The 27,625-nt window shown below is 29.8% G+C and overlaps 1 protein-coding gene across 2 annotated transcripts in view; it reads left to right on the forward strand.

Annotated features, from left to right (window-relative positions):
• The window catches only part of LOC148231529 (inactive dipeptidyl peptidase 10), a 349,615-nt gene that overhangs the window by 57,745 nt on the left and 264,245 nt on the right, over positions 1–27,625 (forward strand). The window contains exon 1 of one of the 2 annotated variants that reach the window (XM_088192823.1): positions 8,140–8,389. The exons of the other annotated variant lie outside the window; for it this stretch is intronic. Coding sequence (XP_088048949.1) covers positions 8,309–8,389 — 81 coding nt within the window. The 5' untranslated portion in view covers positions 8,140–8,308. Of the gene's footprint in view, positions 1–8,139; positions 8,390–27,625 lie in introns of those variants that run through there. 2 annotated transcript variants of the gene reach the window in all.

Below are 27,625 nucleotides of genomic sequence, written 5' to 3' on the forward strand. Positions count from 1 at the left end.
ATATATTTATTTTAGAATTAAAAAAAAATTACATTAAAAAAATCAGAGCAATAATTAAAATATTACTTCAATATATCGAGCTTTGATAGATAGACAGGTACACTTATTTTCGTTTGATGTATTTTCAACGTAACTTATACACACACAGAGCGCTACGCTCATGGATGTGCTTGTATGGGGCTACTAACGTTTATGCATCACAACAGCGCTCTTTGTGTTGTTAATTCCACTTCATTGGAATGGTGCATTTTCGATTTATTTTATAAATCTACATTTGTTTGAAAAGCATCAGTGCTATAACATAAAAAGCTTTAATTATCTTTTCTCGAAACATCTATGTGAGATCGAGCTTTATCTTTTTAATATTAATAATTTAATTCTTTAATTAATTTAATTTTAATGATTGAGAACTTTTGCTTTAAAAATATAGACGTTAGTGATAGAAATGCTTATTTGATTTGAGACAAAGTTTATATGAAAAAAATATATTGTGCAATCATTTATTTTATTAATTTTCGTCTTGTTTCTCGGGTTCCGAACGTTAAACGTAAGAGAGAAGCGGTTGATTATTCGATCTACGTCTGAAGATGGTCTGCCACACCTCTTAGTAGCGAGTTTGTTTAAATTATTGACGTGATATCTGGAGAAAGTTATATTTGGGTCAAAGGATTATAAGAAAAGAGAAGAAAAATCAAATAACACAACACCAATACTATATTAATAGTGCTCTTGATTACTTAACTTTGAGAAATTAATTGTGCACGTTTTTAAAAACCCAGTAAATCTTGATTTACCTCCGAACGTGTCCGTTACATCCCTTCTTTATTGTCTTTTTATCCCCGACAATAAAAAGGGTTCGGTCCTAAACTTTCCAACACTAAAAAGTCACTGTAATTTATATTCGATGACGTCATCGCGTAGGCATTTTCATATTTACATCTTAAAATATGGAGAAACTGGGGGAGTGAATTGCTTTAATAAATCTAAGCAACGCACTCCGTTTCTCTTTGTTCTTGCTTTATAAACATACATATGTAAAAGTAAGTATACACTTTTGAGTGAAAAAATATACACACGCGCACGCCCATTGTAGGCTTTTTGGGTTGCTTTTTATCGAGGCACTACTTTATTCCAGGCGAAGGCTGATAGCCCTATCCTCGCTTATCTGGGGGATTTGGTCGAATGAAAATGTCCGTTCCGTAAAAGGAAATGTTCGATGGAAAATTTGGCAAAAAATTGTGAAATACGTTCAGTAATATAATATTAAATGATTTAAAGTGCCACTATAGTGCGTTAGTTGAATATTTTTTGGGTTCAAAAGTTTCTCATCACAATGATGATTTGGTTTTTGAGCTTAATTAATGCATAACGCGCGTTCAAGTTGCGTGCTTTGAATTTTATGCGGTTAAAATGATAAAGATGGTTAATTATTGAGATCACGTATTTTTTTGCTTCAAATATATAATTTAAAATTATTTTTTAAAAATTAATAGCTTTATTTAATTTTAAAATAATTATTTTTCGAATGAGATTTTAGCTTAGTTTTAAACCACTTTTTCGAAAAAATGTAGAATAACTACATTTTAGTATGAGACTTTGCCGGTAGATGTCAATATTTACATACACAATATTGTGTGTGTATTTATAATTCTATTTGAAATATAAAATTATAAATATTTTATTTATTCATAAATAATAAAAAATATTCATTTATTTATTGACATTTTAATGGAACTGAATTCAAATATGTAAGTAAAATTAAACACATATTTATTGAAATTTTAATAGTACTGAATTAAAATATGTAAGTAAAATTAAACATATGTTTGTTAGGAGAGTTAGACGCATAAGAGATATAATCAAATAAGGGTTGATCCTCAGTGACGCTGAATACGACAATTTGAAAACGGAGATCTAATCACTATACAGTACGGTTGAATTTTTTTCAAAATAATTCAGAGCTAAAAGTATTGATAAAAAAATATACATTGGCGTAGGTTTTAAAATAGAACGTCAATTCAATATTGTATTGACGTGAAGTTTAGGGCCGTTGATAACATAAGTGTTATAGAACCAACTGTTTAATATAATATTGTACTTTGTAGTATCAGATTTGGAAAGCCTAGCTTATAATGCAATTTTCATTATTTTGTATAGATGATTAATTTTCTTATTGAATTATATATTAAAAAGTAAAATAGTTATGTTTAATTATATTAATATTATATAAATTATTTGTACGTAACAATTGCAATATATCTCATCTATAAGTTCTCTAATTTCTAAGATATCACGAAGCACGGAGCTCCTGGCGAATTTAAGGTGACCGATGTGCTGGACCGAATCTGACGTTTGAAGTGGAAAGGCTGGTTATTGTTTCTCCGTACTTTGATTATGTCGTAATGAAGATTTAACCTCCTCAGATCCAATCTTTTATTTTTGTTGATTTTTTTTGTAAATTCTTTTATTATGTACATTAAAGGGACATAAACATTATTTATTAATCTAATTTTATTTATCATAAAGATTTTTTGCTTATTTTTTTATTTGGTACATTAAAGAGCATTACTTTTTTATAGCGTATAAAATAGTGTACACAAATAATCTATAATAACTTAAAAACAAGCACTAAAGTTATTGTAGGTCATAATGTGCAATGGGTCTGAGAAGGTTAAAGCTCATTCTGGGTCAATTAATCGCGAGTTTCACTAGTAGTGTGTTCACCTGCGCTATTAGTCTCAAATATGAGGTCACCCTAACAACCACTCTAACAACGAAAAGAGAAATCTTCCATCCTACATCATCAACGCGTTACGAATGTTTAGACCACACATTGTATAATGGAAGAGATATCTCATTACCGCAAATGAAGTGCGTCAATAATTTAAATACGCTAAAATATTATCAAAAAAGTGGGAGAATAGCATGATTATCCCACATGCTTTATTATTAACTTATAGTCACTTAAAGGGTTTTTATTATTAAATTATTGTATTTTTATACTGTTGTCTTGCATTTAAATATTTGAGTAAAACCGGTGACTGTGCCACCTGCTCGGAAAAACCGGCCTGATTTTCATTGTATTGCTGCAAAGGATTGGTTTTTCTAAAATGACTTATTGCTACTTTATTTAAATATAAATGTTTAAACTGTAGTGTAAATGTTAAGTTTAAACCAGACATACGTGATTTTTCTGAGGTGGCGTTCTGGCTTATATCTTGGGAAATAGGAAGAGATAAACGCTCTTTTGCCTGGCCAATCGTAAGTGATTTTGGATGTAATTCAAATTTCCCAATCTTTATTTATACAAATACTTGAATGAGTCGCTAATGTTTGCTTAAACATTGTAATGGTTGTTTTAAACCTTATATAAATAATTTATACAAATACTTGAATGAGTCGCTAATGTTTGCTTAAACGTTGTAATGGTTGTTTTAACCCTTATATAAATAATTTGTCTAGTAAAAACGTACAACAATTTTTGATAAAAAAGCAAATAGAATATATGTAAGTAATTTGTACGTTATAATTTATGATCCAGCCGTATAAATGTTTTATGCTATCAGAAAGCTTGAGCTCTTACTGACTTTGAGGTGACGGATATGGTTGGATAAAATTTTACGGTTGAAGTGAAGTGGCTGATTGGTTGCTTTCTCTATACTTTGATGATGTCGGCATAAAGGCTGTTATATTTTTAGTCATTTTTTAACAATTAAGTATGTAAAAATAAGTTAATAAAAATATTAAGCAAACTAAAATTTTTTTTATAATATTTATTATTGAAAATTTTTAATACTCAATTAGTTAGAAACTAGTGAGGCATAAGATTTTACCATTAATTTGTATTCTAAAAAAATTTTTTTTTTACGAAAAAATAACGGGTAAAAAACCTAATTTTACAGTAAAAAACACTAGCAAATTTTTTAAATAAAAATTAAGGACAAAATTTTATTTGAAAGTTCGAATTTTAGCCTAAAAAATAACGGTTAAAAATTTTAAAGTTTAAATTTTAGAGTAAAAAACACTAATTTTTTCAAGTAGTTATAATTAAAAAATACCAAACAATATTTTTCGAATTTGTGCCTTACAAATAATGAACACTAGTAATTTTGTACAAGTATTTTTTTAGTAAAAAATATAGTACAATTTATTTTCTAAAAGTCAGAATTTTTATCAAAGTTATAACGGTTAAAAATAAAAAAGGGTTTGAAGGGCAAAATTGATTTATTTTCTGCTAGCACTTCTATTCGGAATACATTTCCGACAAGAACTCTTACTAGTTACTTCCGACGTTAGACATACAAGAGTTTATCTAAGCTCCAGACCATTGACGGAGACTTAAACGATAAAAAATAAGCCGTTTTCTTTTTCACGCCAATTTTGGTCCAGCTACGATCTTTGAAATTCAGGGTTCAACTCCATATTGTAAGACGACCGAAAAAGACACACAAACAAAGTGTATTTATATGAACTGTGCTTGATGCAAAGTAATAATAATTTAATTTTAAATACTTTACCTATTTTACAATGTTTCTTAAGTTTTTATCTTGAGAGCTTACCAACTAATAATATTAGCATTTGAACAGTATCTTAACCGCCAGCAAATAATTGCATCTCATAAAAAATAATAATGAAACACTTCGTTTCTGGCGAAAACGATTTCCGAGAAGGTTTAGTTTCACGAGCAGTGCATTAATATTAAATTTTACATCAAACTTTGTAATTCGGTTACGGTGACTCGTAAAATGTTAAAACGTTTATTTACGAAGACTTTATAAGTAGATAGCATAAAAAAAAAATCGCCAAAACTAAAAGAAAGCCAAACGAAAAAGTCATAGTGTTTTTTGCTATCGATCTATTCATAATGTACATTATTAGTATTATAATTCAAGGTTGTATATGATATAGAAAAAAATTGAATGTATGTAATCGTTATTTGTATACAATTTACTAGAATTTTAAGTTAAACTACTGCATTGAATTAATAAATGTTGTGGCAATCCAATTTTTGGTAATGAAATTTGATATTTAGAAATTATCTGTGTCCTAGATTAAATATCTAAAATCAAATAATACATATTTAAGAAATTAGGTATAAAAAATATTATATAAGTAAATTGTGAGAAATTTACAAAGAATAAAAATTCATAAGATATAGGCGGTAAAATTAGTATTTCATGTGCCAGAGCGTAATGACTATTGAAATGATTAGTCAATAAAAACAATATTATTTATTAATTATTACGTACATACGAAAGTATGGCTCCCCATCCCCATACGTACGATATACATATATTTTTATTAAAATGAAACGCTGATTTTGAAGTTATCATTAGATTTGTTCTGTAATGTTTCATTAAATTTACAAATAGTTATCGACTCGACTTGCAATAAATGCGTACAGTTATAGGGCAGGTATATGGCTCGTCAGACCTTTTTTTTCATTTATTTTAGACAACTATACTTTTTCGTGAATTTTTCGAAAGCAAGCGCAATATAAATTTTAAGCGCAAAGTGTAAAATTTGATTTCCTATAATTTACTGAATGCCCTTGCTGCACTATCAATCCAGAAAGTGTGTAAAATAAATCAAATTAAAAATTATATTAAAAAAATTGTAGAATTTACAATTTTAATAGGGGACCATATATAAACTTGTTTTAGAAACAATATTTTCATTAGCTTACAAATAAAAATAATAAACTATTATGCTAATCTCTCTTAGTAAATTGATTAGTGTTTTTATAAATCGATATATTATTCTATAGTTTCGGGTCTCTGGGTATCTGGACAGTAAACGGATCTCTTGGTGCAGAGGTATTATATTGTATTAGGTTAACAATATTTACTTGGCGCATCATACCGATTTATTGTCATAATATTTAAGATTATAAAAAGATTCGTATTTATTATTTGCATCAAATATTGGCATAATCCATCTCCTTTTAAGTGGTTAGATATCATTCCTACTACTATTACTGTCACAGTAATAATAACACGGTTAATATCAAATTCATCGTCACTTCCTTAAACATCCAATATATCGTCATTCGTAATTATATGAATAATTTGTAAAAATAAATCAATATATGTATTTATAAATAATTAAATAGAGACTAATATTATTATTTGAGTAGTCGATGGTTGTCAATCGGTGATTTGAATAGTGCGAGCGAAATAGCGAGCTCTGCTTGCATCTCGCTCTTTTTTTCTAATCGTTTTTATTTCATAACAGACACACAATATTAACTAACAATTATGCACAATTAGAGCATATAATCCCATATGTTAAAAATATAGATACCCTTTGAAGGAAAAAATGAGTAACACCGTAAAACTGTCAAGTATCGGACTTAACAGCACAAGTGTACGACCATGTTCCGATGAAAAATTTTACAATAAACTTACACTCGTAAATTCAACATTATCGAGTTATTTGCATAAGTTGAAAATTTAATATTACTAAAATGTGTTTACCACAACTTTTTTTACCATTAATAAATTTAAAATAGCAAAATTAGCTTCAACAAATGCATTGAAAGTTTTGTCGACGTAAGAGTGTAACGCTTGGACTTACGAGCACAAAGGGTTAACTATATTCGAAAGACAGAAAATTGAAAGAAGAGACATTACCTTGTCGGACGAGTAGCGGGGGCGCGGAGGCGCGGGGCGTCAGCGTCGTTTATGGACAACGGCTCTGCGCCGCTGCAACGGCCTTGCATAGGCCCAAATTTAGCTATAAACACTATTATAAACACTAATTTCAATTATACACTGCTTAATTCTAACACATACACTAAATTACACCATCACTTTATAATTAAAAACATCGAAAGGGATATTATTATAAACGAAAACACTTATTCGACAAAAATGTAACGAAACAGTTTACGCGACGGTTGACACATAGCTACTGACTTTTTTTTAAATATTTCGAGATGCATAAACAAGTGCACACAAGTTCAAGGTTATGCTTCGTGTTATGTTCATATAAACCATAACGATTAAAATGTCGTGCATCTCAGATTACAAAAATAAATAATATTTATCAAAGGTTGACAATTTGGCTATTCTAAAAAAGATTTATATTTAATTCCAAATATTTTAATGCAAGTTGTTATATTTATTTTATTATTTTAATAATGTTGATCTTCTAAAAGTATATTGTTGATGATTTCAAGTTTCTTTATATGAAAAATATTATTTAAAAAATTAGTATTTAATGTGCCAGAGCGTAATGACGATTAAAATGATTAGAAAATACAAACATTATTATTTATTAATTATTATGTACATACGAAAGTATGGCTCCCTGTCCCTATACATACGATATACATATATTTTGTACTAAAATGAAACGCTGATTTTGCATTTATCATTAAATTTGTTCTATAATGTTTCATTGAATTGACAAATAATTAACGACTCGACTTTCAATGAATGCGTACTCTTATAGGGCAGGTATATGGCCCGCCAGACTTTTTTTTCATTTATTTTAGACAACTACACTTTTTCGTGAATGGCGAAAACAATCGCAATATAAATTTTAAACACAAAGAGTAAGATGAATAAAATCATCTAAAAATAAATGTAATTGCAAAGGGTTAAAACATTAATTTTGCCGAATTCGTTTTAATCATATTGTATAATTATCAAAAAAAGAGTTACAGTCCGTCCAAGATATGAACGCTCGTCGTCACATATGGTCACCCTATTATTTTTTCTCACTAATACTCACTAATAATGTTTGTATTTTCTAATCATTTTAATCGTCATTACGCTCTGGCACAATAAATACTAATTTTACCGTTATACTAATTTTGTCGTAAATTTGGCACATATAAATTAGATTTAAATAATATTTTTCATATAAATAAAGTTGAAATCATCGACATTATACTTTTAGAAGGGCAACATTATTAAAATAATAAAATAAATATAGCAACTTGCATTAAAATAATTGGTATTAGAGATAAATATTTTAAAAATAGCCAAATTGTCAACCTTTGATAAATAATATTTTTTTTGTAATCTGAGATGCACGACATTTTAATCGTTATGGTTTATATGAACATAACACGAAGCATAACCTTGAACTCGTTGAACTTGTTTATGCATCTCGAAATATTTTTAAAAAATCAGTAGCTATGCGTCAACCGTCGCGTGAACTGTTTCGTTACATTTTTGTCGAATGAGTGTTTTTATAATAATATCCCTTTCGATGTTTTTAATTATAAAGTGATGGTGTAATTAAGTGTATGTGTTAGAATTAAGCAGTGTATAATTGAAATTAGTGTTTACTTGGGCCTATGCAAGGCCGTTGCAGCGGCGCGGAGCCGGTGTCCATAACCGACGCCGACGCCCCGCGCCTCCGCTACTCGTTCGACAAGGTAATGTCTTTGTAATTTTCTGTCTTTCGAATATAGTTAACCCTTTGGCCGGTTTCACACGTGCCGGGTGGATTTGCCCGGCACCGGGCCGGCGCCGTGTAGTGGGGATGGTGTTGTATGGGCTAGTACTATCATTTCAGACGTGCCGGACAAATCTACCCTATATCTAATAAAATATAATATATATTTAACCGGCCTGAGTCCAAGCGTTAGGCCGGTTTCACACGTGCCGGATGGATTCACCCGGCACCGGGCCGGCGCCGTTTACAAAGCTTTCACACGTGGCCGGTCTCTGGCCGGTTTCTGGCCGGTTTCTGGCCGGTTTCTTCCCAACCCGACCTATACCCCGTCAACTGGTGCCAGTAATTTAGGATTAACGGCTTCACATAAGTCCTTCCATACATTTCGCGTTATTTTTTTATTTTTGTATGTATTCTACTAAGATAATTAAAAGAGATTACATTAATATAATTAAAATTTCGAGGTCTATTTCTTCCGCTATTGCCTAAACACGAGGAATATATTTAATAATTTTATTACAAGATACCACAATCACTGTCAACGGCCCGGTTCATGTTTGAGTTTTACCCCCACCACACTCAACTCGGTACCCGGCGCCGGACAGTTTGGCCGGTTTCACACGTGCCGGGTACATTTGCCCGGCACCGGGCCGGCGCCGTCTACAACCTTTCACACGTAGCCGGTCTCTTGCCGGTTTCTGGCCGGTTTCTTCCCAACCCGATCTATACCCCGTCAACTGGTGCCAGTAATTTAGGATTAACGGCTTCACATAAGTCCTTCCACACATTTCGCGTTATTTTTTTATTTTTGTATGTATTCTATTAAGATAATTTAAAGAGATAACATTAATATAATTAAAATTTCGAGGTCTATTTCTTCCGCTATTGCCTAAACACGAGGAATATATATTATATTTTATTACAAGATACCACAATCACTGTCAACGGCCCGGTTCATGTTTGAGTTTTACCCCCACCACACTCAATTCGGTACCCGGCGCCGGACAGTTTAGTGAGCGCGGCCGGCCGCAACCCGGCAGCCAGCGCCGAGCCGGCGCCGGGTAGATTTGTCCGGCACGTCTGAAATGATAGTACTAGCCCATACAACACCATCCCCACTACACGGCGCCGGCCCGGTGCCGGGCAAATGCACCCGGCACGTGTGAAACCGGCCTTACACTCTTACGTCGACAAAACTTGAAATGCATTTGTTGTAGCTAATTTTGCCATTTTAAATTTATTAATGGTAAAAAACACATTTTAGTAATATTAAATTTTTAAATTATGCAAATAAGTCAATAATGTTGAATTTACGAGTGTAAGTTTATTGTAAAATTTTTCATCGGACATGGTCGTACACTAGTGGTGTTAAGACCGATACTTGACACTTTTACGCTTGAAAGGGTATCTATATTTTTATCATATGGGATTATATGCTCTATGTTAGTTAATATTGTGTGTCTGTTATGAAATAAAAACGATTAGAAAAAAAGAGCGAGATGCAAGCAGAGCTCGCAATTTCGCTCGCACTATTCATAACCGCGATTGACAACTATCGACATTTTTAGCGGCAACTCAAATAATAATATTAGTCTTTTCGAGCTAGTAAATTACTAAGTTTTGTAAAACAGTATTATAGCCAAATACCCAGAGACCCGAAACTATAGAATAATCAATTTACTAAGATAGATTAGCATAATAGTTTATTATTTTTATTTGTAAGCTAATGAAAATATTGTTTCTAAAACAAGTTTATATATGGTCCCCTATTAAAATTGTAAATTCTACAATGTTTTTAATATAATTTTCATTTTAATTTGATTTATTTTATACAGTTTCTGTATTGATAATCAAATTTTTCATATGTATTTAATGCGATTCAACTACCTGAACGAACGTTTAACATCAGCTTTAGACACGTTGATGCTAAGACTATTTCTACCAATTTTAAATCTTGTACAAGTTTCAAGTTTTGGAATAATCTTTCAATGTGATCATTTTTAATGATCAATTTAAATATTTTTTAAAAACCTAAATATTTTGGTATGTCCAAATATGGTTTTAATTTCAAATATCATTAGGGAAAAACAGTATTTTCATATTTCTATGTTTTGTAATAAAAAATTACATTTCTTGTCTTCCACTGGAATTAATGTATATTTGTCAATTGGAGTTTGGTAAAGAAATTTGATCTTTTCATTGAGCAATGTTTCAAAATGTTGTAGTGCTTGTTCAGCTGTTATGTAAGTGTAATTATTTGATTGCAAAACATTTTATTATTCGATTTTAGTGATTATTTTAAATATTTTTCTTAAAAACCACAAGATATAATGTCTATTTTTATCATCCAAATTATAATGCCTAGAAATACTGGGGCGATATTCAAAGCTAGTTATGGATAAAAAGAATATTTTTTCAAATATTGTAAATCTTACAGTATAATTTATAGTAATCTTCTCGCATTATTGCTTTAAGATTCGATTTCGATTTCCTAAAGATATTTAAAATACTCTAATCTGTCTTATTTTTTCGACAATTTTATCTTTTTTAATTTAATATTGACTGCCTGAATTATTATTTTTTATTTATTTTTAGTGTACCCAAATGAAAGATTTGTTTCATTATTTACGACGTAAAAATATTAGCTATTTGTCATAACCCTTAATATGAACAAACAGCAAAGCAACGAATGTGGTCTCAACCGCGATGCTAATCTGGAAAATAATTGCAATTGCCTAATCTTTACTGAATATAAGTTTTAGTGGTCTTCCGTTTAATGAAAAGATATTTATTATTAATAGTCGAAAACCCACATCCCATTTGAACATCCAATCTAAAACTTACGGACTACGCTATTCCAGCTCTATGTATCACTGTTTTTAATGTAGAATTTTAAAACTATTCAGTTGAACGTAACATAATTCATAAACCGCTAATCTAGAATATTTAAAAGACATTGGAAGGCTTGGAACGCTTTGTTTACGATAAGCTAATCTGATTTGTAAGAGACGCAGGGAACTGATTTTTACCGATAGATATATACGTATATTCTGGTGATACTATATATTATTAATTCATCTAATTCGTTGACATATTTTTGAAATATTCTCAAGTTTTAATTAAATCATAGCATTGATCTATTTTATTTATGGATCCGATTGTTTTTAATTATTAAATCTGTGCTTTGATTACAGTTGAGAAATATATTTAATATCATAAATTCATTCCCGACAGACATGCGCTGTGGGAAAAAAAATAATATTCATTTTTCTATTTTTAAGGTATAAAATTGAAAATTTTCAGGTATCATTTATTCAGTGGGTCTGCGCGAATAACGAAACTGCTCATGACACACTTCTCGCGAAACTTTTCCAAAAACACAAATGGGTTTTTCGCAGTAGACCTTGTAAATATGTTATGAGTTCGAAACATACCTATATGTCAGATTATAAAAATCGCTACAATAGGATTAAAACGAAAAAAAGCAATTGTCGAGAGATGGAAGTTAATGTAGTATGCAATGTGAAAATTGACATTCAAAAAGGTCTCATTCTCTTTGTCAAAGTAACCGCTTCCGGCGACTAATGGCCAGCATCTGGACCGAGAGATTTTGCCAGAGTAATATCAGATTGAAGCGAAAAAAATTTGACGAGATGCAAGGAATATACACGCAAATATCTTTCCATATAATTACTCGCTCAGAATTCATTACTCTCCTTCCCTTTGAGGTCTGTTTTTTTAAGCACTTTTATGATTTATTTAGATGTATTTTTTTTAATGTACACATTGAATAGTATGAAATCTTTTGATGACATTAAAAAAAATTTAAACTGAAAGCGAAAGTAATATATCAGATATATTACATTTATTGCTTTTGTAATATGTAGCTAAGTATTTATTTAAAATAAATATTGATATTGTAATCATTGACCCTATGTTGAAACGCGTAGAAAATCAGTGGGTAAAAACTCCTTTATGCCCTTTTTTAAAATCAGATTCAACTGAAGTTTATAATCATTAATCTTAAAATGCACTGTAAAAAATGTAAGAAAATATAAAACGCTGCTAAAAGCTTAATTTTTTTTAGCAAATTACGTTTTTTTCACAACAATATAAATAGATTTTTGGCAAATTATATTGCGTTCTAAAAAACAGAGTCGTGCCACACCTTTACTATAAACAAAATATCGAATGAACGAATTAATGATGTGAAATTTCTAATTATATAAACCGTATTGATCTGGAAGGGATTAGGGGAACACCCAGTGTAGCTAGCAGTTCTAATTTTAGCTATATAAATACAAATTAGTCGAAAGGTAAAGCTCTACCTAAATAAAAATTGCCTAATCATTATATTACATTTATGAATATAAAAGACTATATGGAAACTTTTCTAATCTTCAAATCATACTCCTGCAACTATTTAATCTAGTTTTATTTATAGATATACTTATTGTTTTATTTAATATTTTTTTCTAACTCATAATATAAAATAAAATAAAACAATATAATACTATTGTATAGTACTTTTATATTAAAAAAATGCAATCTATTTATACAATAAGCAATTATTATAATATATATTTCCTTTTTTTTCTTCTTTCTCCCAGAAACAAGGCACTTGGGTACAATGAAAAAAATAGCATGTTGGATGTCTCCCACTGGAGGCTTCCTTTGAATAATTAACATAAAATTATAGTAAGTTTAATTAAGCTAAATTATATTCTCATCTCTATCTTTCATAATATCTTATTACTGATATCGATTATGTTAATTAAATCTATTTGTTAATTTTAACGTTTTTATACGTTTATTTAAAACATTGTCTTTTAGCGTCACTTGTCAGTATATTCAAGTAAGTTTTTATTCTGTTCAAGTATTGCTCACTTATCTTAAAATTGCTATTTTGTCACTGATATAGTTGTAGTTGACGTGCTTTCTTTATATCAATCAAATTATTTTAAGAGAATACATCATTGATATGTAACGTTAGGCACTTTTGAGTGAAGTATTGATCGAATGCACAATATAGCACCTTATAGAAGACCGAGAGAGCAGATTTTATATCAACGCACTCACCCACTTGTCTTAAAATTTAAGTCTAAATTTTTTTGAATATTTATAGCATAAATAATTTTTTTTTGTTACATATAAAAACATTTATTCTTTACTTTTAAGCCATTATTAATAACTACATAAATAAATTGATATAATGCATACCAATCATAAGCTTTTTAGGGAGATTTCAATAATGCTTTCACAATTAATGACCAATTAGTTTTACAGTACTAATGCTAAGCTTTTCAATAATTGAAATTAATATTTGTTATTAAAACGCGATCGTTCTGCGTATTTCAAAATTAATTTCGAATATTGCTCGCGTGTATTATATCCCGAATCGCCTCAGGGCATATGAACAGCGAATTTTCATCATACTAATACTATCTACAATCTAACAGATACATATATATACGTTTAAATGTGCGGGTGCGTCACTTTTCAGCTGAATCGGTTACCGCGTGAAATTTAATTAAAACCACGGCCCATTTTTCAATCGCGCTGAAACTTCAGGTGTAAAAGCAATTAGTAGTGGCAATGAAATCGACGTTAATTAATACCGACGCAAAGTTTGCTCGGCGTAAAGTTTTTAGGGCCATTTGTTGTCGACGCTTGAGCGAGAAAAAAAATAATCTCGCCGCGGCAGGGATATATTATTTATTTTTCTGATTCAATTTTACGCCAAATTTGCTTTATTTAATACGAAGCGCGCCTGATGTAATTTAACGTTAGATATAAATTACGTTTAATAAGGTGAGCAAAGATTTTTTTACGTGGTAGTTTTTGATTTAAAAAATCATGTTAAACATATCATACGAGACGATGTTTCTGGAAAAAAGAAATGACTGATACTATTTTAGATATCAAAACGAGAGAATTTTTTTTATTTGTAATTAAAATACATTTAATTTCTATTTATATATTTTCTATCAATTTTCAAAATATTTAAAAATGACGCTGGAACTCTATACTATTTACATTATCAACCAAACCCTTCAGTAGTTTGAATGAAATTACATAAAAGTTTCTAAGAATCGTATCTCCATAAAAAAGTGCTAGTATTAAAGAACGAATAATTTCCAAATATCTTTTTATAAAAAAATGTAAAGAACATTTTTTAAACTTTTTAGATTAAAGAGAAATATTTTGTTATATTTCTCTTTAATCTAAATTAATATATTTAATTGGATCATAATTAAAAAAATGATATATTACTGCATTCCTATTTGATCAGTAAAACATTAGTTAGCATTTATTAAAACTGCTATAGCTGTTATATGTATATTTGCATACAATATTAAACCATAGAAAGTCTCGAACTATTTAAAAAAAATATTCTGATCCTTAGATATTTTAATAAAAATACTATAATTATAGTAAGACTTAGAAATTTAGTAAGAATAGAATTGGACTTTATAAATAATTGAAAATAAATCAAGTACTTAGTTATTTATTAAACATAATGATAATATTTTGTATAGTTAAATAATATATTTGATCTAACCTAGCACTAATAAATTTCGCTTGAACTCCATTTGGTATGCTGCTTTTGACCTATATAATAACTTAACAAATGATAGCAAATCTAATATCATCATAAATTAAAGCAGTACTAACAAATCTAGAGTTGATTGTGTCATATTTCAATTATGGTTTATATCATTTTTGCTTAAAATTTAATTAATGGTTGTTATAAATTCGTTCACTATTTTATATGAATATTGTAAAAGCCCTTGAATTTAATTCACAGAGGAATAAAAAACTCGAATTGTAAATTCCAATATGTATGAAACGAAAACAATTCAGATTAATTGATGGATGAATGTTTTGGTATCCAGATATAATTGAGTTATTAAATATTTTTTTAATATAGCTTTTTTAATACAAAAAAATAATAAAAAGCTCACGTATTATAAAAAACTTACGTAAAGATCAATCGACGAGGAAATAAAAAAATATGATAAATATAACATGGTTTTACAAAGGTTCTGGAGATTTATATAGTCTCGCGTATGATTTTGGCAATGTCCTATAGTAGCTGGTAGTAAAAGATTTTTATGGTTACTATATAAAATTGTGTTATATTAAATTTAATTTTTATCAGTTCATATTGAATAATTTAAATTTAAAAAATTAAATTACCAGTGTTACAGTGAATAAGCGTATATTATAATAGGTTTAATAAGCTGTTTTTTTTGTGTAAATGCACTTCTGTTAAATATCGGTTTTAGTGCCGTAATAGCAGCAAGCCTCTTGGATCTGAGTTCCGTGATATGTGATAAAAGTGATTTTAAGCTTTGAGGGATCTAGTGTTTACCTACATTTAATGTCATTTTTTCAGTCAAGGGTTGTCTGTGTGTTATAAAAATATATTTAATTTTCTCTTGGTTTATTTAAACATTCTAACCTAATTCTTAACAATTGGTTTAACGGCTGTTTTGTTGGCGTAGTTTTATTAAATATATTCTCATATTTTCCTTGTAGGTGTATGTATGTATATATAATATCTGCTACTAAAAGCATATGCCCTAATATGTTCTTAAACTTTGGGTCAAACGCACTCTTGGGTCAAAGTAGTACAACTTTACGACTGTTCCAGTTTTATTATAGCATAACTTAATTTAATTTTAAAATATATTTCTTAACTACTTTATATTTTTCGCACACACAAACCAGGCGTGCTTTTTATAGTTTCATTTTATTGTGCTTCAAATTAAAAACCACATTCGCTGAAAGTTTGATTGTTAAATTTAAACATCAGGGTACAACCGCATGTTCTCTCTCTTGTTGTGTAATAAAAAATATTTTAATTTAAGGTTGTATATACCTACGGGTGGTTAATAAATTTCTGTCCGTTCTATTATATAACTGGAGCAATTTTCAGAGAGCGTCGTCATCATTATTATACACACACATATATCACTATCCATCACCACAATAATAACGGTTATGATGGCGGTTACCATAACCATTTTATTGTTGAGGGATATGTGTTTCATTAATTAAGTAGCGAGTTTCATGTGAACGGTGCGATAGTTTTATTTAGGGATGAATAGGGTTGTCGCTCTAAAGAGCGGTCCTAATTTATAAAATGTTATATACGGGTGATGTTACAAAGTTCTGAGAATTTTCCTGTAATTTAATACTACTTTTTTCCCCGTTGTTCACATTAATTAGAGACAAGCTTATATATAGTACCCAATTCAAATTTATATTAAAGCCTTGTCAAGTTAAACTCCTTTAATTTATCACTTGAAACTTGATTCGTGAAGATTTATGAAATTCAATATGATCCACAAAAATTGAGATTAATCATGTATCGAAAATTGTAGACAGCTTGTTGATTATTTGATACACGTAAGTTGTTTATTGAATTATTTTATAAATATATACATAATTACTTTTGGTAGGTTTGAGTAGTTCGTCCGCGTCATTTCACGATAACTAACATTTTGTATCTTTAGAAGGCAGTGACCAAGTCTGTTGATTGTAAAATCCAGGTAAGTTTATTCTATATTGACTTTCAAAAATTATTTAAAAAATTCCTCATGAACTTATTTATTTATAGTTAAAACTTTGAGTTTTTTAATGATCTTGGTAGTTTCTGATCTATGGTACCAGTATCTGATCTATGGTACTCTTCGCTGTGATGCGTATTTCGTTGGTTTGGAGTACTGCAGAGATGCAATCTGCGATCTCTGCTCTTCCTTCGATTTATCAATAAAATTAAGAATTAAGAGTATAAAATATATATGAATGTACAAATGTCAATTCACTGTGTTTGCAAAAAACTCTGGGAATGGTGTGAAAATATTTGATCGACAACTGGCTTTGAAGCTTTTTTGTCATCTTTTAATGTAACTTTGTAATGTAGGTTATCTTACCCTATTAATTATTTTGCTATTAAGAGTTGAAAAATTACTTTTTAAAACTCTTATTATATATAGAAAGTATTTTGATAAAAAAAAAATTTTTTTTTTGGAAATTTGAAAATTTCTGTCGGTTGATATATCGACCATTGACCACTTAGGGTCATATCTTGAGAATATATTTATTGTATAATAAATGATCAAATACTGGCACAAAAATATCATTTATTGCTTAAAATATATTACATATAAAGAAAATAATAATAAAAAAAAATTCTTTGAGATTGTTGTAATGTTTTAATTTGATTTTTGATTTTATCGTTTTTTGGCCGATAGCGACAACTTCATTTCATATGATCGATATATCAACCAAAGAGCTTCTTAGATGCTAAGGATGATTTTATTATGGATAGGTATTGAATTATAGACCGTAATGTCGTCGGTCGATATATCGACCGTTTTCGGTCTTTGCTCGGTAAAGAGCTAAACGTCGTTTTATTAAATGAAACATCAAGTAGTATTTTAACTATTTTATTGCAATAATTTTATACATTATAAATTCAATTTTAATAAAATTGTTTCGGTCTTAAGTTAAAAAAGTCCTTTAGTGCTGATTTGACTTCCTCATTAATTTTTTTTATTCCTCAAAAAATGTTCCATAAAGCTGAACAAGTGATAGTCTGAAGGAGCTATGTATGTCTGAATTTAATTTTTACACGAATTACTTTAGCAGTATAAAGGCGGATGAGTGGCCTTATTTAAGTCCGAGAAGTGATGCAGAACTCAAACTCCTCTCCAAATTTTTCCTGATTAATGAAGGTATCTTTGGGTGCTCGAACTCTCCTAGACAATTCATCGTAACTATCCTTCGATTTAATTCAGCTTCAGACAGCAAAAACCTCTTGTCAACCAGGCGATGTCTTTTACCAGTAAAACTAACTTTTTAAATCAAAATTTTCGGATTAAAATTTTTTAAACCATCTCTGGCACTTCATGACTTTTTGTAAAACTATTACGAGTGAGAATCGAATAAAGTACATTTAAACCGAGTTTTGTCCAATAGGAGAGTGCAAAAAATAAATATCCCTTCTCGGCACGATTTTATTGCTTTTGACGTGAATTTTTGATTTCTGAGAAGGCACGGGAATTTGTACCCGTATAATAAAATTCCTATAAATTTATTAACATTCCTCTAATGTATTTACATGATTTGGGGCGCATGAACAATGAATGTAAATCCAATTTTCATATTTGACAGTAATACTCTTGTAAATGTATCGCACGTATATGTATATAAATGGCAAATATAAAATTGAATACATTATTCAAATATATTCAAAGCGTTTCTGGATATGTTGTAAAGCAAAATATGGTTATTCTTGTTCAGTTAAAATATAATTTTATTCTTAAGCTCGATTTATTTATTCAAATGTGAAAAGAATGGTAAAGGTTACTTTAACAAAATATATTTCAAAGATTAAAAAAAAATTAGGTATCTTTTCCAGTCTATTGAGCACGAAAAATATATAAAAATATTCTGAAAAAGTTGAGGGTTTATTTATTAAATAAGGATTAAAAAATGTGTTTTCTTTTATAATAATTACGTTTGCTTAATTTACAATTGAAGCAAATATTTCTTCACGAATATGTGGTTAAGATATATACAACATACGTACTGCTAATGATACCTCTCCATTAGTCTCAGCATATAGCAAAAAAGTGAATCATTTGCAATGAAAATAAATAGTTTGCGATCTTACTTTGTATTTTTTTTATAAAACTGTAAGTTTGGCAAAAATCGTAACGCGTGGTTTCAAAATAAGGAAATATATAACCCTGGCTAGAAACACAGTGAAAGATGGTATCTATGAAATGAATAAAAATACTATAAACTCATCATCAAATATAAATAAATATTAGCTTCTGGCTTAATTTAGTTTCTCTTAGTTGAAATACTATTATTTTAAGATTCATTTTGTAACATGTTTGAATATAAATAATAGCAAAGAAGCGAAAACAAAAAAAAATATTAACAGAAAACCACCAGGTTTTTTTGACAAGTAATTTCGCGGAATAATAGCAAACAATTATCTTTTTTAGTAAATTCCCTATTGAATTTAAAAAGCGCTGTAAGTGAGGTCACCTTCGACCTCAGACTACCTCTTCACTCCAAGAACATCTTCGCTGAACGAACTCCTTCGAACTCGGACTTACGCCTTACGAGCAATCACCCCCAGTACACGCGCTCAAAGACAAGCACTGACGCCTTCCAGAAGGAGATATTCATATGGGTTGGTGTACAGTTCGCTGTACAAACGTCCTCCACAAATCATCAACTAACGCAATTGAAAATATCAAAGCTACTACCTACGATCAGAACGCTACAATTGTGTGTTTAATATTTTTTTGTAGATTTTCATAAATATATGACTTAAAAATATAGTATTTTTACTTCCAACGTAACCATGACTATATTTTGAATTTTTATTTTTTAAATGTAATTAATAGTATTTTAAAATATGCATATTTTCAATGTAAATTTTTTCTAAATATATTTTTTTTGTATATAAATTTATATCTATTCTTGTGACTCGAGTTTAATTTTTTTAAATATATTTTTGATGTATCTAAATTTATGGCTATTCTTGTGACTCGACTTTAACACGCGCGAATGTATGTGTGTAAACATCGGAAGATGTGAAAATCTAAATCATTTCCTGGATGAGGGAATGATTAGATAGACTTATTTTTTGGTATTCAGTCCTCAACCAAGTATGGAATGTTGAATTGAATGGTTGGCGAATCAGATGTAATTTCAAATCCATATCTGGACAAGTGGCACCGTGTTTATGCTGACAATTTATATAATAGAGAAAAACGGGACTTTGTGGAACAATCTGGGAAAATATAATATGCAAGAATCCCTCAAAAATATAAAATCAAGGCTTATACATATGAAACATGGCAGAAAAAGTACAACGCTTATCAACATTTAGAAAACAAATAAGAAAAAGATTTTAGAATAATAGACACGAAGAAAAAACCAGAACGATCAGCTTTGCAATATATGCCTCAATGTATAATGGACTATATATAATATATATATATGAAAGGTGTTAATCGCGTCGACCAAAATCGAGCATGTTCCCTATTTTTCAAAAAAAAAAACAATGGAATGAACAAAAATGGCAGTTTTTTATTAATATCAACGCGCATTGTTTAATTCGTTCCGTGTCTATCAAAATATGAATCCTGATAGCAAAATTAAGTGCAAAGATTTTCTTTTGAGTAAGGCTAAGGGATAGATGCAGAATTCAGTGGAAGTGAAGACATTTCACCGGTTTCTACCGCATCCTCCCATGCCCGTGCTGTTGATCCACCAGAAAGGCTTTCGGATAAGCTAAAAAATCATTAGCCAATACAAATCAAAAGTGAGGAGAAATATGTGAGAAAGAAATGTGTGTGTTCTGCACATGGAATAAGTAAAGATACATCATACATGTGCAGAAGCTGTGAAATTGTTCTTCATATTGACGAATGATTTTATACGTATTAAAAAAAGTGAAATAGATAAAAAAGTGTAAATAATAAAAATAAATATAAATATGAATATAGTGTAGTTTATGTGTTATTGTGAAAATAAAAGTGTTATTGTGAAAATAAATGTGTCTGTGACAGTGACATCAGTACGCTGAAAATGGACGCCGAAAAATGTGGTGAGTGCTAATTATATTTTATTATAAATAGATATTTCTTATAAATCGTTTATACAAAAAATTATAAAAGCACTCAGGCATACATATTATTGAATTATAAATATCTGGTTTACAACCATTGCAAACATTCTAAATTCACACGAAATATCAGGAATTAAAAACACATATGATTTTATTTCTTTGATTCTTTTAAGCGCAAAAATATTTTTTTTTTCCAAATTTTTTTCTTAATGACAGAAATAATTTATCCGAATTGTAGCTTTTTTCCCTAGCTTACTAATCTGTGAATCATTGTGGTTTTCGAAATAGTGAGGAAATATCAAAATAGCAAACTCTCGGTAAAATTTTTCGAAATTGCTATTTCTTGAAGTTCTTAGATTACTGTGTTATCTAATTGATTTACATTTACGGAAACGTTTTTAATTTTAAGTTTTGCAATAATATACAGAATTTTAGTTAAAAAACTTTGTTAATTGATGTACTATCAACCGCGGATGTTTCGATTTATTTTATTCACCTTAATAATCTAGCTAATACGTTTTGAACCTGAAATTTATTTCCGTTTAAAGAGTGTAACATAAAATATTATTTTCTATATGAAATAATTATATTCAAACATTTCATAAAAGTGCTTCAAAAATGCGACGACTCAATGCATTGCGATGCAATGAGATAAGTATTTGAAGTAAAATATAATTTATTTTTTATTTGATATTTTGTATAAATAGTATTCTACCATTTTTCATTATCATATAGAGGTAAACTTGATGGTATCTCAATATTTTTTTTTTGCAAATATAGCTTTTGCATTAGAATTTTTAAGCAGGGTAGATGAATTAAAACCGGTTATTTGATATTGAAATTGTTATGGACATATTATTAAAAAAATTACAATGGGGTTAATTTTATTGTCTTACAACAGTTTTACCAGTTTGATGTATACCCAATCTAGCCCAATTGATTATCAGATTTTTGACGCCTTTATAGCATACATATTTTCTTAGTTATCCTAGATCAGTGGATGCGAAGAGAGAAGCGGTGGCTTCTGCCATTTTCGCTGGTCTGAAGTTGAGTTGGCCTTCTCTTGGTTTTAGTCCAAGTTAAAAAGCTTAGTGAGTAGTGTCAGAAAAAAGCCTCTGAGTGGTGGTCTTCAGACAAACTGTTTAGGTAATGTGATGAGCGGAAGTCCTTCCTGGTTGTTTGCGTTCCAGTATATTCATGTCCATTTAACGGTAGATTTTGTTGTCCACCCATTTTACTTGTCGAGTTTTTTTTAATACGAATTGACTGCTAAAAAAGGTCAAAAACGGTCGTTTTGAGGATAAAGCTAAATTCATGGATTTTTTCTTATCAAGGCAGCGAATATTAAATCCCTCCTGATTTATGGTACGTACCTTAATTCGTTAAGAGGTTTCCTACAATGTTTGATTTTAACAAAAAGATCCATTTTCTTATTTAACGGTTAAAATGCTTTATTACAAATCGAACTGGTCTTTTTTATGATTAATAGTTTAGGTTTATCCCTCTAATTGTAAATAGTGAATAAGTGATTCAATTGATGAACTTGACAGAGGTATTTAAAAAAATATATAGATTTTTTAGCATAAGAAAATATTTCGCCTCGCAGCGATGTAAAGTTAAAGATTTATTTTCAAGATTGCTACGCACTAAAATTGTATTAAACGGCGCAAATCACTAATGGGTTATCAAAGTAAAATTATTTTCTTATAACAAAGTCGAGCATCTTAGAAATGTACAGAGAAATTTTACTTTCTCGCCAACCTAATTTTGAGGTCAACTTAAAAAAGAGACACCTGAGGTCTTTATTTCTGGTAGTTTTAAATACAAATTAATTAACTAGCTAAAAAGTTTAATTGAAAGATTGGAATGGTTGGATATTCAATAAATATTGATAATTATTGATTTAATATTTGTGTGTAAGCTAGAAAGTAATATGTTACTCGAGTATTTCAATAAGCATTTAATAAGAAATAAATATTAAAATAGATTTATTATTAGAAGTAGGGATTATTTGAGAAAAGTTAGGTATAAGAAAACGAGTACGGCGAGGGGAATATTGTATGGAGGTGTCAATTTGTATAATAATATTTATATTATTTTTAGGTTTTGGTTTTGATTATATTTGTTTTCTGTGTAAAAAATTACCTAAATTAGCTAAATAAATATTTGAAGAGAGTGAATCAGATTTTTTGCGAATATCATAAAACACTTTTAGATCATTGCCATATGATAGATATTTTGAGTTTTTGATTACCGCATGTATGTCGTAGAATTTAACTACCTTTTTTATGTAAGCGAAATTTTAAGCAAAAATTTTTTTATGTAAGCGCTTTATTTGCCTTTGAGTGCAATCATTTTAATTTGTCTCTAGGGGTGGTCAGCCATATGGCTTTAATGGCCATAAATCGTTTGAATCGTTTATTATTTAGAATCCGCAAGACTATTGTCTATAAAAATCTATGAAATTTTTGTTGCTAAAATTACAAAGCATTAAGCGAGTTGTAAATACTAATTTTTCGCAATATAATACGCCTCTGTTTAATTAACGACGAACAAACGATCTATTTATTTAGGCCTTGTCAGCGCAATCTGTTTCAATTTACCCCACGCGAGTGCACATGACGCGATAAAGCCACGTTATGGCCAAAGGACCGCCGGCGAATATGTCCGGTTTTTAATTTGAGTGACGCGCGCGCCAAAACAAACAAGATGGCGTCTTTGCGAGGGGGCGGGGCGCCCGGCGCTATAGTCAGTCGCCAGTTGCTCGCCACCGGCGACACGCGGGCGCCGCGCGCGCTAACATAACCGCTAGCAAACACGACACGACACGACACAAACAAACCGCACGGCCGGCAAACAAAACTAAATTTTACCCTCGTCGAACAAACCTTGATATGCAGTTCGCCCCCGGGGGAGCTTATTTTATTTTTAGCCAACGCTTCGCATAAAAAACTCATGTTGCGTTACGATCGCGCATTAGCGGTGTATTGTGCGTTGATGGTACGTAAAATCAACACGTGGATTAGTCTCGATTTAATATTAATTCATCCCCCTTCTATCAAAAACGACAGCGTTAAATTTCGACTGAATCGGATCGGATGTCGTTTTAATGATCTTTGAAAGACAATCGCTTAATTTTAATCAAAGTGTTTTAAACAAATCATCGACAACACAGTGCTCTATCGATAATCAGGTGTATAAACGTTAAATATTGTGGCACAGCTGACTAAAGGGAATTGTGAAATTAAACTGCGCGAGGAGAGTCGTCGATCTGGTGCAATCTAAGTTTCATGTCATTTCCACGTAAATTATCCGCTCATTCAGTCCACAAAGTTTTAGATATTTGCTACAAAAACGTATCATTAGATAATACACTGACAAGAAATTATTAATATATTTAACAAGTAGAATATGTATATGCTAAAACATGCGATGACAGTGGTACCTTTTTTGTATAGTAATTATAAAAAATGTACAATACTTTGACTAAAGTTCTTTAAAATTATTAAATAAAATATTAAATTAGTAAATAAGAATAATCGATAAAAAATACAGTTTTATGTAGTAAATGTAACACTAATATTCCTTGAAAGCTCTGATTGTTTTTTTAATCAGAAATTTACATTGAGTTTGCAACCTGATTTTGATTTCAGAAAACAATAAAAATCGATATTTTGGATATATAGAACAGTTTTGAGAAGCTATCAGGTAGTTCCACAGGACCGGACTTTATTTCTGATTTTATATCGAATGGCTTTCAGGTTAATCTACTTGCACTCTTTGACTTATTTGTCGTATAAAAATTCATCGTTTCCTGATTTGTGGAGATGTACTAAAGTCATCCCGATTTAAAAAAAATAATAAATCGTGTTTAAAAAACTTGGCATCTGTTAAGTTGTTTAATATAATTTTTCACATACATACATATTCACAGTCCCTATCAGCAAGCGTAGAGCAACAACACGGGTTTCGTCTGCGTCGTTCCACGGTCACTAACCTTTTATGCCTTTCGAAGGCAGTGATAAAATCCAAAATCACTCTTTCAAAAAGTTTTAGATTTAAGTATGTCAAAAGCTACTTTTTCGGAAGTTTCAGAACTTTTTTTAAAGAAACAGCCAGTATGTGAGCTATAATAATTGTGGCGTCGCTCCGATGCTCATTTTGTAATATCACTATACTCTTTTTGCTCTTTATTAACGACATACATACACGCGGCAATTAATTACTTCGAATATTAGTTAAATGTTGATGACATGTAAGTATTTTAAATCATTCGCTCAAATTCGGATTTATTATCTTTATATAAAGACCTGGAGTCGCTGTGGATCCACAATCGAGTACATTTTAGCATCGCCAAGTTGTCAAGTTTAGACAGAGGTGTTTTAAGCAGAAATACTTGGGAGTAAGGTTCGAACAGAAATATAGATTTTCTTTGCACATCGCCAAAGTTTGCGATAATGCGTCAAGAATGCTCGGCTTCATTACGCGGAGCGCGTGTCACTTAAATAATTTATTGGTGATTCACTGTAACGTTATGTTACTTTATAATGGCTTCGAATGTGGCTTTATTGACAATCTTTAAGCTGCGAGATGTTTAGTGACTTATTTAGTCGCGATTGCGTCCCTTATACTTAACCGTTGAGGCTAAGACCTCAGCGCCCGAGAACGCACCTCTTTTTTATCAACATTTAATGTAGGTTTTTAATAATAATAATTTTATTTAAATGCAAATATATGTCTATGTTAATATGAATGCTTATACAATTTATAACACTAGTGTTTTTCTTAATTTCTATCGTTTCGAGAGATTAAAATTTGTAATTATTACGTTAATATAAATTCGATGAATCATTACAGATTAGGCTTTCTTAAATTTTCCTAATCTTATGGATAAATATCATATTTAATAATTTAAATAAAGTAGTTGTAACTATTGATTGTTAGCTGTAATAATTATTTATAATTAATTGAATATATGTCACTGATTTACAGAAATTGTTTCAGTCTTGTATCTCATTACTTAGAAGCTGTTGCTTGTATTTACACTGTTGTAATGCATTAGGTTAAAGCCTGTTATGTTAAAGCATACAATTTATAAATAATAAAATAATAATATTAGAGCTATTATGTATAAAAACCATCATGATAGATTAGAGAAACCTGTCGAGTCATACTATTCTGATTTGTAATAAATAAATAGTGTTTTACTAGAAAGCTCTTGATCTAAGTTTATTAATTAGGAGAGAAATAATAATAATTTTAGCAAATTTCAATGGATACTAAATATTTACTTAAATTCATAATAAAAGCAAATAAATGCTAAATTCGTAAAACATGCAAATTCGTTATAAAAAAATAGAATTTGTACAAACTTGTTTTTCATAAAAAGATGCTCAAAATACGCGTCTTTAATAATAATGAATGCATAAGATAAGGCAAAAGTTACTTTACAACTTAAAAACTAAATAAATAACTGTATTTTTAAAAAGTTTTTATTTATCTTTCATGACTTATTTTATTTTCACAAATCTGAATGCAAATATAAACTTATTATATCATTCGTATCTCTCCACGAATATTAATTCTATGCTCAATAAAATGTCAAGCCTTATAGATTTCTGGGCTTTTTGGATTTTAATGGAAAATAAAAGCCATATAAGTTTTTTTAAAACAATATAAATTACAAAATATATAGATAAATGTAGATACTGCTTTTAGCCAGTGTAGCTAAAATGACTTGACAGTCAAATAATTTTCGCTGGCGTGTCGATTTGTATTATTGTCGGCTGTGATTTAGTGGAGAAGCTGAGATCTGTCGTGATTCGTGATGTGTTCCTGTGATGGTGTTGAATGATCCGTTGATGTGCCTTATCTTCATGCAGTGTCCACTCGTCTCTGCTGCTGTGACTCGTCTGTCTCCTGCGTCTCTCTCTTTTGTGATCAAGTGTCACATATTTTATAAAACTGGTTCAAGATAGCTCTGGAAAATCGCAGATGAAGATGTTTGCAAGGCAATAAAATTAAAAATTTTACATACCTTGGAAATGTCTTTATGTTCTCTAAGATATGAATTTTTTTCTCGTATTAGGAGAGACAAAAATAAATCAATTAATATTATATGCTTTCTGCAAGTCTAATATTAATTAAAACTATATTTATCGCAATGATTCTGTTAATTAAAAACTTCTTAAAATAGGATTGGTTAGGGTAAAAACACTGATTATTTATCATTAATTTTGATTTATTTTTCCAAACTGGTTTATTGGCGTTATACACACAGCGAGCATTATCAGACGTATGAATTTTCTGGACTAGTGACTGGATTTTTCCAGGCTGTAAATTTGATTCGAATGTATTAATAACATCCGAGACTAATATTTACTTTAAATAATATTTTTCTTAGCTTGAAGAAGCAAATGACAAAATGAAACTAATTTGATCAAGATTTTTAAGCACTCAAATATAGCTTCTGGGGATAATTGATTTTTACTATTTCTACAAAATTGCAATTATACTGAAGCTTATATTTGTCAAACTAATTTATCGTATTTA

The sequence above is a fragment of the Plectrocnemia conspersa genome, unplaced genomic scaffold, assembly GCF_051122295.1.
Source record: "Plectrocnemia conspersa isolate PC_06_02 unplaced genomic scaffold, ASM5112229v1 ptg000009l, whole genome shotgun sequence".
Classification (NCBI taxonomy): domain Eukaryota; kingdom Metazoa; phylum Arthropoda; class Insecta; order Trichoptera; family Polycentropodidae; genus Plectrocnemia; species Plectrocnemia conspersa.